The sequence below is a fragment of the Leptodactylus fuscus genome, chromosome 4 (genome assembly GCF_031893055.1).
Source record: "Leptodactylus fuscus isolate aLepFus1 chromosome 4, aLepFus1.hap2, whole genome shotgun sequence".
NCBI classification, from domain to species: domain Eukaryota; kingdom Metazoa; phylum Chordata; class Amphibia; order Anura; family Leptodactylidae; genus Leptodactylus; species Leptodactylus fuscus.
In genome coordinates, this window is record NC_134268.1 from 162200638 (window position 1) to 162215233 (window position 14596).

General features: G+C 44.2%; 1 protein-coding gene across 1 annotated transcript in view; it reads left to right on the forward strand.

The window, feature by feature from the left end:
• Positions 1–14219, forward strand: part of LOC142201169 (uncharacterized) — an 85818-nt gene extending 71599 nt beyond the window's left edge. Inside the window, exons 24-28 of the mRNA XM_075271997.1 lie at positions 5021–5056; positions 8223–8285; positions 8515–8580; positions 11364–11399; positions 14175–14219. Of these exons, the coding sequence (XP_075128098.1) occupies positions 5021–5056; positions 8223–8285; positions 8515–8580; positions 11364–11399; positions 14175–14219 (246 nt within the window). The remainder of the gene's footprint in view (positions 1–5020; positions 5057–8222; positions 8286–8514; positions 8581–11363; positions 11400–14174) is intronic.
• The last annotated feature ends 377 nt before the right edge of the window (positions 14220–14596 follow it).

A 14596-nucleotide genomic window follows, 5' to 3' on the forward strand; every position in this document is an offset into this window, starting at 1 on the left:
GTCCGACTACCTCTCTGAGATCGCTTTCTATCAGACCAAGCTGGCAGCGAGAACCATGGCATTGTCTACCGCCGCGAGGCGCCCCCTCTGGCTCAAGCCCTGGAAGGCAGATAACGCCTCAAAATTCAATTTATGCGCCCTGCCCTTTGAGCCAGGCAGGCTATTCGGGAGTGAACTTGACCGGCTAATGGAGGGGTTGGCCGATTCGAAAGGTAAGAACCTACCTCAGTCAACAGGATCCAGGCAACGATCCTTTCGTGGCTACGCCCCCTCGAGAGGCATGTCAAGAGGCCAGTTTCGAGGGCGCCCCTCTGGCCCTAGAGGTGGTCGAGGTTCCTCCCGTGGTGGTGGAAAAAGATCCACCTTCTGACTATCACGATTCCTTCGCCTGCAGGGCCAAGGTGGGGGGTCGGCTTTCCTTACATCTAGCCGCCTGGCACCATCATATCCAGGATCCATGGGTTCTCCAGCTTTTACGGGAAGGCTACAAAATAAGCTTCCTATCCCCCCCTCCAGACAGATACAGGAGGACCCGCCCTCTTCAGGGCACCAAACAGCTTCATCTTCAAAGATCCGTGCAGGAGTATGTGGACAAGGCTGCGTTGGAACCCGTCCCTCTAGACGAACAGGGTCAAGGCGTTTATTCACCTGTGTTTCTAGTCCCAAAGTCCACCGGAGGGTGGCGCATGATTATCGACCTGAGGTATGTAAATCAATTCATCCGCAAGGTCCGGTTCCGTATGGAGACCATAAGATCGGTTCTCCCCTTTCTGCAGCCAGGAGAACTATTCGTCACCTTGGATCTGAGGGACGCATACCTCCATATCCCCATTTATCCTCCCCACAGGAAGTACTTAAGGATTGCCACGTATTTAGACGGAAGATTACATCACTTCCAGTTTACAGCTCTCCCGTTCGGTATATCCTCGGCCCCCCACACCTTCACAAAGGTAGTGGCCCCGGTCATAGCCGCCCTGCGCCTCCAGGGGATATTTATTGTCCCTTATTTAGACGACTGGCTGATAAAAGCTCAGTCAAGGGAGGTCTTGGCCACACAGTTGGATATCACAGTGGCCTTTGTGAGCGAGCTGGGCTGGCTGGTAAACTGGCAAAAGTCGGTAGTGGTTCCATCAACCCGGATTCAGTTCCTGGGGTTCAAGTTGGATTCTCTCAGTATGATGATCTCCCTGCCCTCTCCTCGGAAGGAGAAGATTGGTCGAGCGGTTCACTACCTATCCCGAACCAGGAAGGTTACAATCAGGACAGCGATGAAGGTCCTGGGTCTCATGTCCGCAACCATCGAGGCAGTTCCCTGGGCACTATGGCATATGCGCCCTTTACAACTCGAGATCCTGAGAGTATGGAACCACAGTCCTTCGGGACTTCATCAGAAGCCTATCCAGCTTTCCATCAGTACCCGTCGATCACTGGAATGGTGGTCTCAACTCAAGGACGGGAGGTCCACGGTCCAGACTTCCTGGACCCTGTTGACCACAGATGCCTCCCTTACAGGCTGGGGAGCGCATCTGGGGGAGACCCTAATACGAGGAACCTGGAACCATCAGGAGAGAACTCGCTCCTCCAACTGGCGAGAGCTTATGGCAATTTATCTGGCACTACGGACTCTGACTCCCCACCTTCAGGGGAAGGCTGTCAGAATAAGGACAGACAATTCAACGGCCGTCCAATATATCAACAAACAGGGAGGCACCAGGTCTCCCTCCCTGATGAGGGTGACCAACCTGATATTCTCCTGGGCGGAGGAGAACTTGTCCCGGCTGTCAGCGGTGCATATCAAGGGTCACCTCAACGTCCTGGCAGACCAGTTAAGCAGGGGACTAATAACAACAGCCGAATGGTCTCTGTCCCCGGAAGTTTTCAAACAACTCACCAGGATGTGGGGTCTCCCCGAGGTGGATCTGATGGCCACCCAACACAACGCCAAGGTGGGACAATTCTGCTCCCTGTATCGGGACGGCAATCCCTTGGCGATCGATGCCCTGTCAATACCCTGGAGCTTCAAACTAGCATACGTTTTCCCTCCGATTCCAATGATTCCCAGGGTATTGGCGAAACTCAGGCAGGACCAGACCTCGGCCATTGTCATTATGCCGTTCTGGCCGAAAAGGGCATGGTTTACCCACCTCATGGTAATGAGTCGAGGGACCTACTGGAGGCTTCCGTGTGTCCAAAACCTGGTAACTCTAAACAGTCAGCTCTGCCAGGATCTGGACAGGTTCAACCTCACTGCCTGGAGGTTGACCGCACCGTACGTGGAGACAGAGGATTGTCCCAGGCCGTCTTAAGAACATTGGCCCACTCTAGAGCGGACTCGACCAATCGCAGTTACCAGAGGATTGCTCGAGTATTTAAGGACTGGGGGACCAGGAGACAGTGTGATACATCGTCCATTGAATCAGTCCTGGAGTTTTTACAAGAGGGGTTGGACAAGGGATTGTCCCCGGCCACCTTGAGAGTGCATGTCTCAGCGCTATCCGCTCTATTGGGGACTAGATTGTCTCAGAATCCTCTCATAAGGCAATTCCAGAAAGGGGCCTCTAGGCTCCAACCCCCGGTACGGCCCCTGGCCCCCCAATGGGACCTAGGTGCGGTCCTACAAGGACTATGCGGCCCTCCATTTGAACCCTTGACAGAGGTGGAGCTCAAATACCTCTCATGGAAAGTAACTTTTCTTCTGGCAATCACATCTGCCAAGCGAGTAGGAGAGCTCCAGGCTTTGGCGGCATCAGAGCCATACACGACCTTTTTAACGGACCGAGTCCAGCTTAGGTTTATTCAAGGTTTTCTGCCTAAAGTTCCCTCAGTGGAAAACATAAACCAGGTTATAACCTTACCTACCTTCTTCCCCTCTCCTTCCTCGGAGTGGGAACAGAAAATGCATAGTTTGGATCTGGTGCGAACTCTGCGGATATATCTGGACCGGACAGGTCCATTCCGCAGGTCAGAAAACCTACTTGTCAATTTTTTTGGTCACAACAGGGGTAATAAGGCGTCCAAGACTACTCTGTCAAGGTGGATCAGAGAAGCCATCTCAGTGGCCCTTCAGACACAGGGGCTGCCGGTCCCAGAAATTTTGCGAGCCCATGCTACCAGGGCGGTAGCGGCGTCTTGGGCAGAGAGGCAGTCCCTCTCAGTAGACCAGATCTGTGCGGCTGCATCTTGGTCTTCCCACTTGACTTTCGCCAGGCACTATAGATTGGACTGGCATACCTCCAAGGCGAAGTCCTTTGGTTACTCAATCCTGACCTCGGCCTGTCAGGATCGCCCTCCCTAGAAGGGGTATTACTTGTTAAGTCCCCATCTTGTGCTGCTGTTTGGGCGTAGGGGGAATGGAAGATTATATAGATAATCTGTTTTCCCTTAGCCCAAACAGCAGCACAAAGCTCCCTCCCTTGGCTTGTTAAGATTATATGTGGTCTTATGCTATATGGTACTTGGAGACTAACACAGGGAGGGGGAGGTCTCCTGGGCCTTTTATGGGAGGGAACTTGTTAGTTTATTAAAAGTTCCACCTGTCCTAACAGTACACAGGGGCAGGAATACCCCATCTTGTGCTGCTGTTTGGGCTAAGGGAAAACAGATTATCTATATAATCTTCCATTGAGTATCCCATTGTGATCTACAGTAGCAGTAGTTTGGACTGGATTTACACAAACCTCACCTACAGCGACTAAAACCCGCAGCACAGAGTGACTTGATCTGTGGATTTTACATCCACAACATATCAGTAATTTCTGTAGGTTTCACATATGGCTTTTGTACTTACAATGTAAGGATTAAATGCTGAGGGTGCGGAGCCATAGGTAAACCCAAGCTACTTAAGTTCTTGCACCATTGAGACTTGCACAGAAGTATGTTGCGGAATTTCTGCATCTTCAAACTGTGTGGCCCTTGTATTAGAAGGAAGGAGTCATAGAGGCTAACAGCTGCCCAGACTCTGTAGTTCTAAGTTCAAGTCTCATGACAAACATTTCAGCGTCATACTAATAAGGAAATCTCTGTCTTCTCACCATTGCTACTAGGATACAAGAAACCTAAGAGCCATCTGGTGAATAGGTGAACTTTCAGAGGCACGTATAGTACATTAATCTCTAGGAAAAATATTTAGTTATTGGTTAAGCCTGGAATTATTCCTATTTTCTAGGGAAAGACATCTTTTTCTGCAAGCACGCTTCCTACTATTATTTTATGCTTTACAAGCTTTCCAAAATTTGAGTATGCCAAAATTATCTGGAATAAAATGTAGTAATTATTTCATGATGTGAAATTTACAAAATTTTTAGGTCTGGATACACTAGTGTAAATAGAAATCAGAAGAGCTGGACTGGAACATAAATCCTGGAGACACAGTGGTCTTTATTCTACCTCTTAACTAGAATATTATGATCTGTCTGGGAGTCCAATATAAAAGCAAGTTCCCACTCAATGATAATTTTATATGCCTGGTCATAGCTCACTTGTGCTGGAATAGTTACAGGGATTATGCCACAAAGAGTATTTATCTTCTATACATACAACAGAAAATAAATAGCTGATCTATGGGGGTCTGACCACTGAGACCCCTACAAATCATGAGAATGGAGAGTGTTTTCCCTCTGTAATGAATGCAGGCAGGCTAATCTAGGTGTGCTCATGCTGCATGTTATGCATCCGCCACTAGATTTTGCCATTATTTACACCACTATTATGGAATAAATGATGATAAATAGCACATGCATTAATGATGATCTTTCTGTCTGCAAAGTGCAGCTACTGAGCCCTGATAAGGGCTTAACCAATCCCTCTGTTATCCATGTATGTATATCCAGAGATAACACGGTGCAGCTTAAGCAAGGGGGCCTGTGCTGAAAACCAGGAAGAGGAGGTGAGAGGAGACAGGAGAACAGTAGAAACCCTGAGATGAAAAACCATTCAAGTGGTGACATTTTCTCTGCACATGTGAAATTGTAATTACTTGACAAGCCCAGCCGATAACAATAAACCAGTCTTTTTCTTTCAGGGCTTTCCAGGACTACGAGGTGAACCTGGTCCAAAGGTAGTTTGAGCTAGTGTCTTTTTTTTTTCTTTTTTGTTGCAAGAGTCAAGTAACATAGACATACTGGGTACATGAAAACAAAACACCTTGAAAAAAAGGTTGTAAATTGTGCCCACAGCATAAATATTTGCAATAATTCCTTGATTTCTAATCCAGATGATTATTCATCAAACTTTGTGTTTTACTTTTCAGTATGCTTGACTATACAATACTAAACAAAAAGCTTGAGAGGTTTTTTTTATATGTTTCCTACCCACTGGCTAACACGGTACAAAAACAAACATTTTCCTTATACAATACTACTATTATTACTCATTGTTATCTTGTAGTCAAGGCTTAATATCACTTCTATATTCCATAATGGGAAGCTGCCCATGCCAATAAAGTCAAATAGATCCACCCATAACATTTCCATTTCGTAGATAGATAGATAGATAGATAGATAGATAGATAGATAGATAGACACACTATGTGATCAAAAATATCCAGACACCCCCAAAAACATACCGTATTTTCCGGACTATAAGGCGCACATAAAATCCTACGATTTCCTCAGAAATTGAAAGTGCGCCTTATAGTCCGGTGCGCCTTATATATGGATGGAAGCGGAAGTATTCGAATAGCACACTCCCATTGCAATGTATGGAAGCGGCACGCAGACTTTGCCGGCGGCCGCCGCTTAACTCCTCGCGTGCCGAGCGCTTCCATTCATTTCAATGGAAGCGTGCCATTGAAATGAATAGAAGCGGCTGGCACGTGGGGGGTTAAGCGGCCGCCGGCAAAGTCTGCGTGCTGCCGCTTTCAATCACATATAAGGCGCACCGGACAGCGCTGCGCCTTATAGTCCAGTGCGCCTTATATATGAACCTAGACAGGACTATAAGGCGCTCATGGGTAATGCGCCTTATAGTCCGCAAAATACGGTATGTTTTTTATATTAGGTGCATTGTGCTGCCACCTACTGCCAAGTACTCCATATCAGCGACCTCAGTAAACATTAGACAACGTGAGAGAGCAGAATGGGGCGCTCCGCAGAACTCACGGGTTTCGAACGTGGTCAGGTGATTGGGTGCCACACATCACGCAGGTCAATGCCAAACGACGTCTCGCTTGGTGTAAGGAGCGTAAACATTGGACGATTGAACAGTGGAAAAACATTGTGTGGAGTGACGAATCACGGTACACTATGTGGCGGTCCGATGGCAGGGTGTGGGTATGGCGAACGCACGGTGAACGTCATGTGCCAGCATGTGTAGTGCCAACAGTAAAATTTGGAGGCAGTGGTGTTATGGTATGGTCGTGTTTTTCATGGAGGGGGCTTGCACCCCTTGTTGTTTTGCGTGGCACTATCACAGCACAGGCCTACATTGATGTTTTAAACACCTTCTTGCTTCCCACTGTTGAAGAGCAATTCGGGGATGGCAATTGCATCTTTCAACACGATCGAGCACCTGTTCATACTGCACGGCCTGTGGCGGAGTGGCTACACGACAATAACATCTCTGTAATGGACTGGCCTGCGCAGAGTCCTGACTTGAATCCTATAGAACACCTTTGGGATGTTTTGGAACGCCGACTTGGTGCCAGGCCTCACCGACCTACATGGATACCTCTCCTCAGTGCAGCACTCCGTGAAGAATGGGCTGCCATTCCCCAAGAAACCTTCCAGCACCTGATTGAATGTATGCCTGCGAGAATGGACGCTGTCATCAAGGCTAAGGGTGCGCCAACACCATATTGAATTCCAGCATTACCGATGGAGAGCGCCATGAACTTGTAAGTCATTTTCAGCCAGGTGTCCGGATACTTTGGATCACATAGATGTGATACACATATAGATAAATATATGGCACAGACGTTCCCTTGTTATTTTTTGCTATAACACTTGCTACGATACCTACCTTTACCATCTCGTGCCTATTTGGGTATTTCAGTTCCTTCACATATTTTATATATGTATTGTCTGGTTATATGTTTTTTACTTAATAAAATTTTTTGTATTTTTTGGTAATAATCTATGCCTGGTGATTTTCGTATTTCAACCTTGGTCAGTGCCTTAAAAATCTGGTCAGCATAATACACAGCCTAAATAGAAATGAACTGTTTTAAAGGGATTCTACCATTAAAAAACTTTTTTCTGTGGATAACACGTCGGAATAGCCTTTAGAAAGGCTATTCGTCTCCTACCTTTAGATGGGATCTCCCATCTAAATTGCATGCTCGCAATTGCGGCCTCAGAACTATAGCCGCGCATGTGCAGTCGGCTCTACTAGTGTAAGAGCCGACAGAGGTGACGCTGCTGAAGAAAGAAGGGGAGGACCCAGCAGAAGATAGAGGCAGCACAGGATCCTGTTCTCGGGCAGCGAACTGCCAGAGAACTAATTTACATACCGGTAAAAAACGGTATTACTAAGGAACGGCGCGGCGGAGATCCCATCTAAAGGTAGGAGACGAATAGCCTTTCTAAAGGCTATTCCGACTTGTTATCCACAGAAAAAAGTTTTTTAATGGTAGAATCCCTTTAAGCCCCTCTCTGATTTGGCCTTCCACATCTCCACTTCCATAGCAGCAGAGAACCAGACCAGGATGGGTTTTGCATAGAGAATAGCAATAGCGGCCATTTGTTTTACTCCTAGAACCCAATCTATCTCCTTACTCTAAAGGATGTATGTATATCCTGTTTGTTGGGACAATGTTGAAATTCCATTGCTAGGCTGGTAAGAATCAAACTGTGTGTAATGTAAACAGTGAAGAGGTCACAGTGCTCAAATGAATCTTGTCAAATAGCTGATCAGCAGGGGCCCCAAGTGTCAGACCTATCCTGTGTATATCATATGTGAGCAACAAAAAAATCTGACAACTCCATTAAATGTATAAATAAGGTTCAGGACGGAAAAGGTTTTAATAAATTAAGAACAAGAACATTAGGTCACAATATGGGGGTGATCAGAACCAATAGTAGTTGAAGTTTGAAATAAAACACCAGCAGATATGGGAAATCTATAGTAAGTGAATTTATACATGCCTGGAATAAATGCATGCCTGTCCTAAGATAAATAGGAAATAATATAATGACAGACTAGATGCATATATACATACATATATACATACATACATACATACATACATACATACATACATACATAAAATTGTTTTCACTTTCTAGGGAACAAAAGGATTTCCTGGACCTAAAGGAGAACAAGGCTTTGCAGGAGACGATGGAGATGATGTAAGTCTATGTTTGCGCATCACTAGGATTTGGTCCATGTTTTACTTAAAAAACAAGAAAAAACTCCGCCTTTCATAAATACAACAGGTCGGACCTGAAGCATACTATAATAATTATATACAGGGCAAACATGACCTCATTTTTAAAGAAAGCCTGTGACAAGTTAACTGTACAGGAAATGCATGTATAGCATGCATGTAGATTATCTGTTTTTTCTTGCTTGTTACAGAACCTTCATTCTGGCAAAAAAGGGGAAAAAGGACCCAAGGGGCATCCTGGTCCATCCGGAGAACAAGTATGTGCCATATCTTTATATTTCACAAACATTCCTCTTAAAATAAATATGATTAAACTGGCTTATCCCTTGTTCTGACCCTACCAATCACCACCTTTTTGTATTTGGTCCCACTCGGGGAATGAGTAGCTCCTTATTGTGGTTCTACCTCCCCCTCACTAGTTACTTTGTGCTTCTCTGGTCGGGCACTGCAGTGTGGTCCGGAGACCTGCTTTAGTGAGGTGTCTCACTGTTAGTGTTTCTCTGCTCATTGACTAGCTTTGATCAGGGTTGTTTTTATCAGTTTTTTTTTTTTTTTTTTGTCTTTTTGTCTTTGTGTGTAATTCGCTCATGCTTTCACTATATTGCATGTCATAGGCTTTCACTAGTGGTCACAGGGGCTAGAGACATGTTACTATATAATATGGAATAGGCTGCCTCTAGTGGTGACAGCGGTATATCACTATATATTATGAAATAGGCTTCCTTCCTTTTTTTGGTGTGTTTTGCTTTGTGGAGCCTTAGCCTGAAACACATTTTGTAATAGTCAAGGAAATCCAGTACAGCATTAAGCCCATTAAAATGTATCATGTAGCCCAAATGAACAGAATATATTTGCAGGATAATATATTTTATTATGTGCCTCTTATTGGCTTATTTTCCTAAAGATTTTATGGGATTCATAACCTTCAGGAATCTTCGGAGGAGAAGAATGGCCACATTGTAGCAATTTCCAAACTGGATTCTGGATTAATTAATAAAAGTTTTTAGTCTGAATGGCAAATTGAATCCTGACAACATATAAACCTCAATGTGTGTTTTTATATAAGACTCTATCTATAAACAGAAATAAGGATAGGAATGTGGTGTAATAAAACATAACTACTACTAAACACACAAATTGTAACATGCCACGGTTTCTTTTGTCACAAATCTGCTAAATCCAATGTTAGGTGCTTTATATACCTCTTCCAGATGTCAGTAGCAGAGTAGGTTCCATTGCCGCAAGATATCTGATTGTAGACATTAACTCTTCAGATGCCTCGGATAAATGACACGTATGAAGCATCTGAATAGTGGAGGCCAATGGGCACCACCATGTTGAAGAAGATTGCAGTCTCCATGAGCGAGATCCTTGGCCAGCAATTACTATTGCAGTATGTGGTATGGGATCAGACCAATTGATGATTTGAGATCAGACCTAGGGGATCTAAAAATAATGGTATAAAAAGTTGGAAGAAAATCTAAAAATCTGGTCGGGATCCCTGTCAGCTTGCAGTATGCGGGAGCTGACTTTTTCCCATAGGAATGCATTGACCAGCGTTGATTGGCCAAATACCATACAGAGTACAGCATTCGGCCAATCAACGCTGGTTCTGCTGCGAATGGAGACTGCTGCGGACCGATCTTAGACTCGGCCTCCTCCGGCAGAACCAGCGTTGATTGGCCGAATGCTGTACTCTGTATGGCATTCGACCTATCAACGCTGGTCAATGCATTCCTATGCCGAGATGTATCAGTGCTGGCTGTGCGCTCAGCTTGGCTACACTAAAGATGCAGCCGAGCTCAGCGCACGGCCAGAAAAGCTACACTAGAGATGAAGTCGAGCTGGCCGTGAGCTCAGCTTGGCTACTCCGGAGATGCAGCCGAGCTCAGCGCACGGCCAGGAGATGTAGCAGAGCTGAGTGTGTGCTGAACCCAGCTGCACACTCAGCTCTGCTGAGATGCAGCAGGGTTCAGCGCACACTCAGCTCTGCTACATCTCTGATGCAGCAAAGCTGAGTGTGCAGCATGGTTCAGCGCATGTCTGATGCAGCTGAGCTGAGTGTGCAGCAGGTTTCACATCTCCAGTGTAGCAGTGCTGGCCGTGCGCTAAGCTCGGCTGCATCTCTGTTGTAGCCAAGCTGAGCACACGGCCAGCACTGCTACATCTCGGCACAGGAATGCCTTGACCAGCGTTGATTGGCCAAATGCCATACAGAGTACAGCATTCGGCCAATCAACGCTGGTTCTGCCGGAGGAGGCGGAGTCTAGATCGGTCCACACCAGTCTCCATTCTGGTCCGATCTTAGACTCCGCCTCCTCACAGATGAGCCTCCGGCAGAACCAGCGTTGATTGGCTGAATGCTGTACTCTGTATGGCATTTGGCCAATCAACGCTGGTCAATGCATTTCTATGGGAAAACGTCAGCTCACGCATATCGCAAGCTGACAGGGATCCCGACGTAATACAGTGACTTGGGCATGTTAGTTTCCCCCAAGCATGCTTCCCCTGCTGTCCCAGTTGCATTCCAGGGTGTTGGTATCATTTCCTGGGGTGTGATAGTGGACTTGGTGACCCTCCTGAGTCAAATAGTGGTTTCCCCCTTAATGAGTATTTTTTCCCCATAGACTATAATGGGGTTTGGTATTCGATTGAACAGTTGAGTATTGAGCTACTCGAATCGAATTTCGAATTTTGAACATTTCACTGTTCGCTCATCTCTACTGATGATATTTCCTTTGCATACTGTATTAGTATGTCCAATAAAAAAAATACATGGCAATTATTGCCTTACTTGGCTCTATGGACATACTACACAGTGACCCATAGAGTCCCTGACCTTCGATTGACATTTTTCTTCCACAGACGCATATTCCATACTCCATTTAGTGTGCAGTTGAGAGCACAAAGGAAAAACTGAATACATTTTCAAGAGTCACTCCTGAAACATATAAACAGTTTGGTTAATCTGTTTACTCCATGACAAACAGCTCAGGATATTAGTATCTGCATAGATTAATGTGAAGTTTATGTGTTACAGGGTCCCCCCGGAATGCCAGGACTCCCAGGACCAAATGTATGTGTCTGTGAGCAAAGTATCAACGCTACATATTTGTGGTTAGACATTGTTTGGACTTTTAGGGAACATTAACCTCATTCAAAGCTACTAATGGTTCAGATGGAATGAAACAAGCCATCAAGTATTAACAACTTCCGTCATCTACAAGATGTGTTATGATAAAAAGTGCAACACACACTGTAAAATCTAGGAAGTCAGATTTTTTGGGAAAAATTTTAGGCAGAACTATGACAATAAGAATAGCCATCACTCTTTCTATCACTGTCTTTGAGTATGAAGTATTGAGGACAGTCTTCTTTGTAGGATGTGGTCCTATGTCTGTCAAACAGATTCTTGTCTAATCTAAAGTTTGTGTGTTTGTCATGATCAAACAAGAGAAGCCAATCATCTGCAAATTTGGTCAGACTTATTGCTTCAAATTTTTTTAACAACTAAACCGCCCCTTTGGGCAGTTTAATGGTTAATGTTGATGTTGATTATTTAATTAGCTCAATCGTTTGAATCACGTCCATCCAAAATTTATTACCAGCTTAAAGGGGTTGGCCACTTTCAGACCAGTATCAAGAGAAAAGTCTTATTGTTTGTATATTAAAAAGTTATACAATTTTCCAATATACTTTCTGTATCAATTCCTCATAGTTTTCTAGATCTCTGCTTGCTGCCATTCATTCTCCTTATTCCCAGTAAATAAAAAACAGTCCATGGTCATGTGATATACAGTCCATGGTCATGTGATATACAGTCCATGGTCATGTCATGGTACACACAGGTGTACAGCTAGTTACCACTGACAACTTTGGTTGTGGCTTCTGTTTTTTTATGTGAACACAGTTTGATGATGTTGAAATTCAACATGCCTGATCCTTCATTCACCCAATAATCATGTGTCAGATTAAAGTCAGGACACCCACATACAAATGAGATGATTAACTGGTCCCAACAAAATCTACTGTGTAAGGCCATCTTAACCCATTAACGGCCATGATCCCCAATAGGGGATCTATTACTTTAACCCACCAACAAAAACCATCAGTCATTGAGGAATAGAAACAGGACATTCACATGCCCCAGCAGCATGTCGCTCAGGATAGGAAACCTACCGTATATACTCGAATATAAGCCGAATTTTTCAGCCCAGTTTTTGTGCTGAAAAAGCCCCCCTCAGCTTATACTCGAGTCAGCAAAAAAAAAAAAAAAATTGACCAGCCACAATATTAATGTATAGAATCTCCCATAAAATAGTGCAATAAAAAAAAAAAGTTCTAAATCACTCCTTTCCCTAAAATACATACAAAAGTAGAAAATCACTGTGAAACACATTAGGACATTAGGTATCCCTGTGTCTGAAAGTGCCCGGTCTACTGAATATAGGGGATCTGCAGTGCTCCTGTTCTGTCGGGAAGGGGTTAATAGGAGCACTGCAGATCCCCTATATTCAGCCAGACTGAATTCCAAGTGGGGTGGGGGGGAAACAGTCCTCAAGCTCAGGGAAGGGGCAGACAGACAACCAAAACACCCCCTCCCCTTTCCCAGCACCTACTGCACCCAAAAACTCCGACCATTTTAATTTTTGAAATTTTCCAGTAGCTGCTGCATTTCCCCCCTAGGCTTATACTCAAGTCAATAAGTTTCCCAGTTTTTTGTGGTAAAATTAGGGGCCTCGGCTTATATTCGGGTCGGCTTATACTCGAGTATATACTGTAAACTGATTATGTGCATACATTTCCTTGCACTCACGAGGTCATTTTCAGGATGCAGTTCCCGTATCATTGAAAAAAAAAATTGGCAGTTAATGGGGAGTTTGTCTCCAGAGCAACCCCTATTAAACTATACGAACAGTAGCTGGGATTTTTTTCTAGTTCCTGAATGGTACCATCATTGTTGAGATATTAGTTTTTTTCCTGATAAGCAGGTTGGTCCAATGACGGAAGCATCTTTTCTCTCATCAAGCTAAAAAAAGGAACAATGGCAATAGAAATTGTTCCTCCCCTAAGTAGTTTGCACCTATCTGTGTAACAGACAGATCCAAAGTCTGCATTTGCACCTACACCTGTAAGATCACTAAATATAATTAGAGATGAGCGAACACTGTTCGGATCAGCCGTTCCGAACAGCACGCTCCCATAGAAATGAATGGAAGCACCTGGCACGTATACTTTGCCGGCGGCTGGTCGCCGTGCCAGGTGCTTCCATTCATTTCTATGGGAGCGTGCTGTTCGGAACGGCTGATCCGAACAGGTACACTCATCTCTAAATATTATGTCTGGTGATCTTACAAGTGAGGAAACACCTTCATCATAACTGAATAAGTCTAATGCCCTATTCAGACATTGGAGTGTCAACTCAGTCTGCCAGCTGTTGAGCACTTCAAGTCTGAAGGACTAGACGCAGACTGCACAAGGATCCATTGATCTTAATGAGGCCATGCATAATTTATTTTTATTCACATGGAACCAATTTATGTCTTATTCTGATAAGAACAAGACATTTGTATGTGCAGTTCAAGATTTCCTTAGACTTAGACCCCATGGACCAGCATTTGTTTCTTATTTATCATCTGTGCTTTTTGCTCATGTGAATGTCCACTTTCTGTCTTTTCACAAAACGTGATTCCTCAGGGACAAATTCTCAGACGATGAACATTTTTGAAGATCTTTGAAACCATTTTAACATTGCTTGTTTCTAATAATCCTTATTGACTTTGGAACTGTTACCATCTTTTCAAGAATTTGCTTTTATCAATTCTGAGTATAAGAATGCATTGTTTTCCAGGAGTGTGAAATACTCGATATCATCCAAAGATTGAGTTGTAAGTAAACCCATTTTATTCACGTTTTGAAAAATCAGAAAATATCTATATCCTTAAAGGGGTATTTCCTTCCTAGATATTTGTGCCATATCCATAGAATGTAACATAAATGTCCAATAGATTTGAGTCCTGCACCAGTTTTAAGAACAGAAGTTCCCACTCCCATTGTCTCTGCTGTGACAAAAGTGGGGGATTCGCATACATTCGCTCTTTACATTCACTTTTTATGGGAGCAAGTATGTTCAGCAATTTTTAAAGTTCTAAAAACAAAAAAAATCGATGAAAAGGTGGGTGTCTAGAATAACTATTGTAAAAAAAACACTCTAAAACACATAACCTTTATTAATTTTAAGTAAAGTAGGGCTAGAATCAGTCACTTGTATCA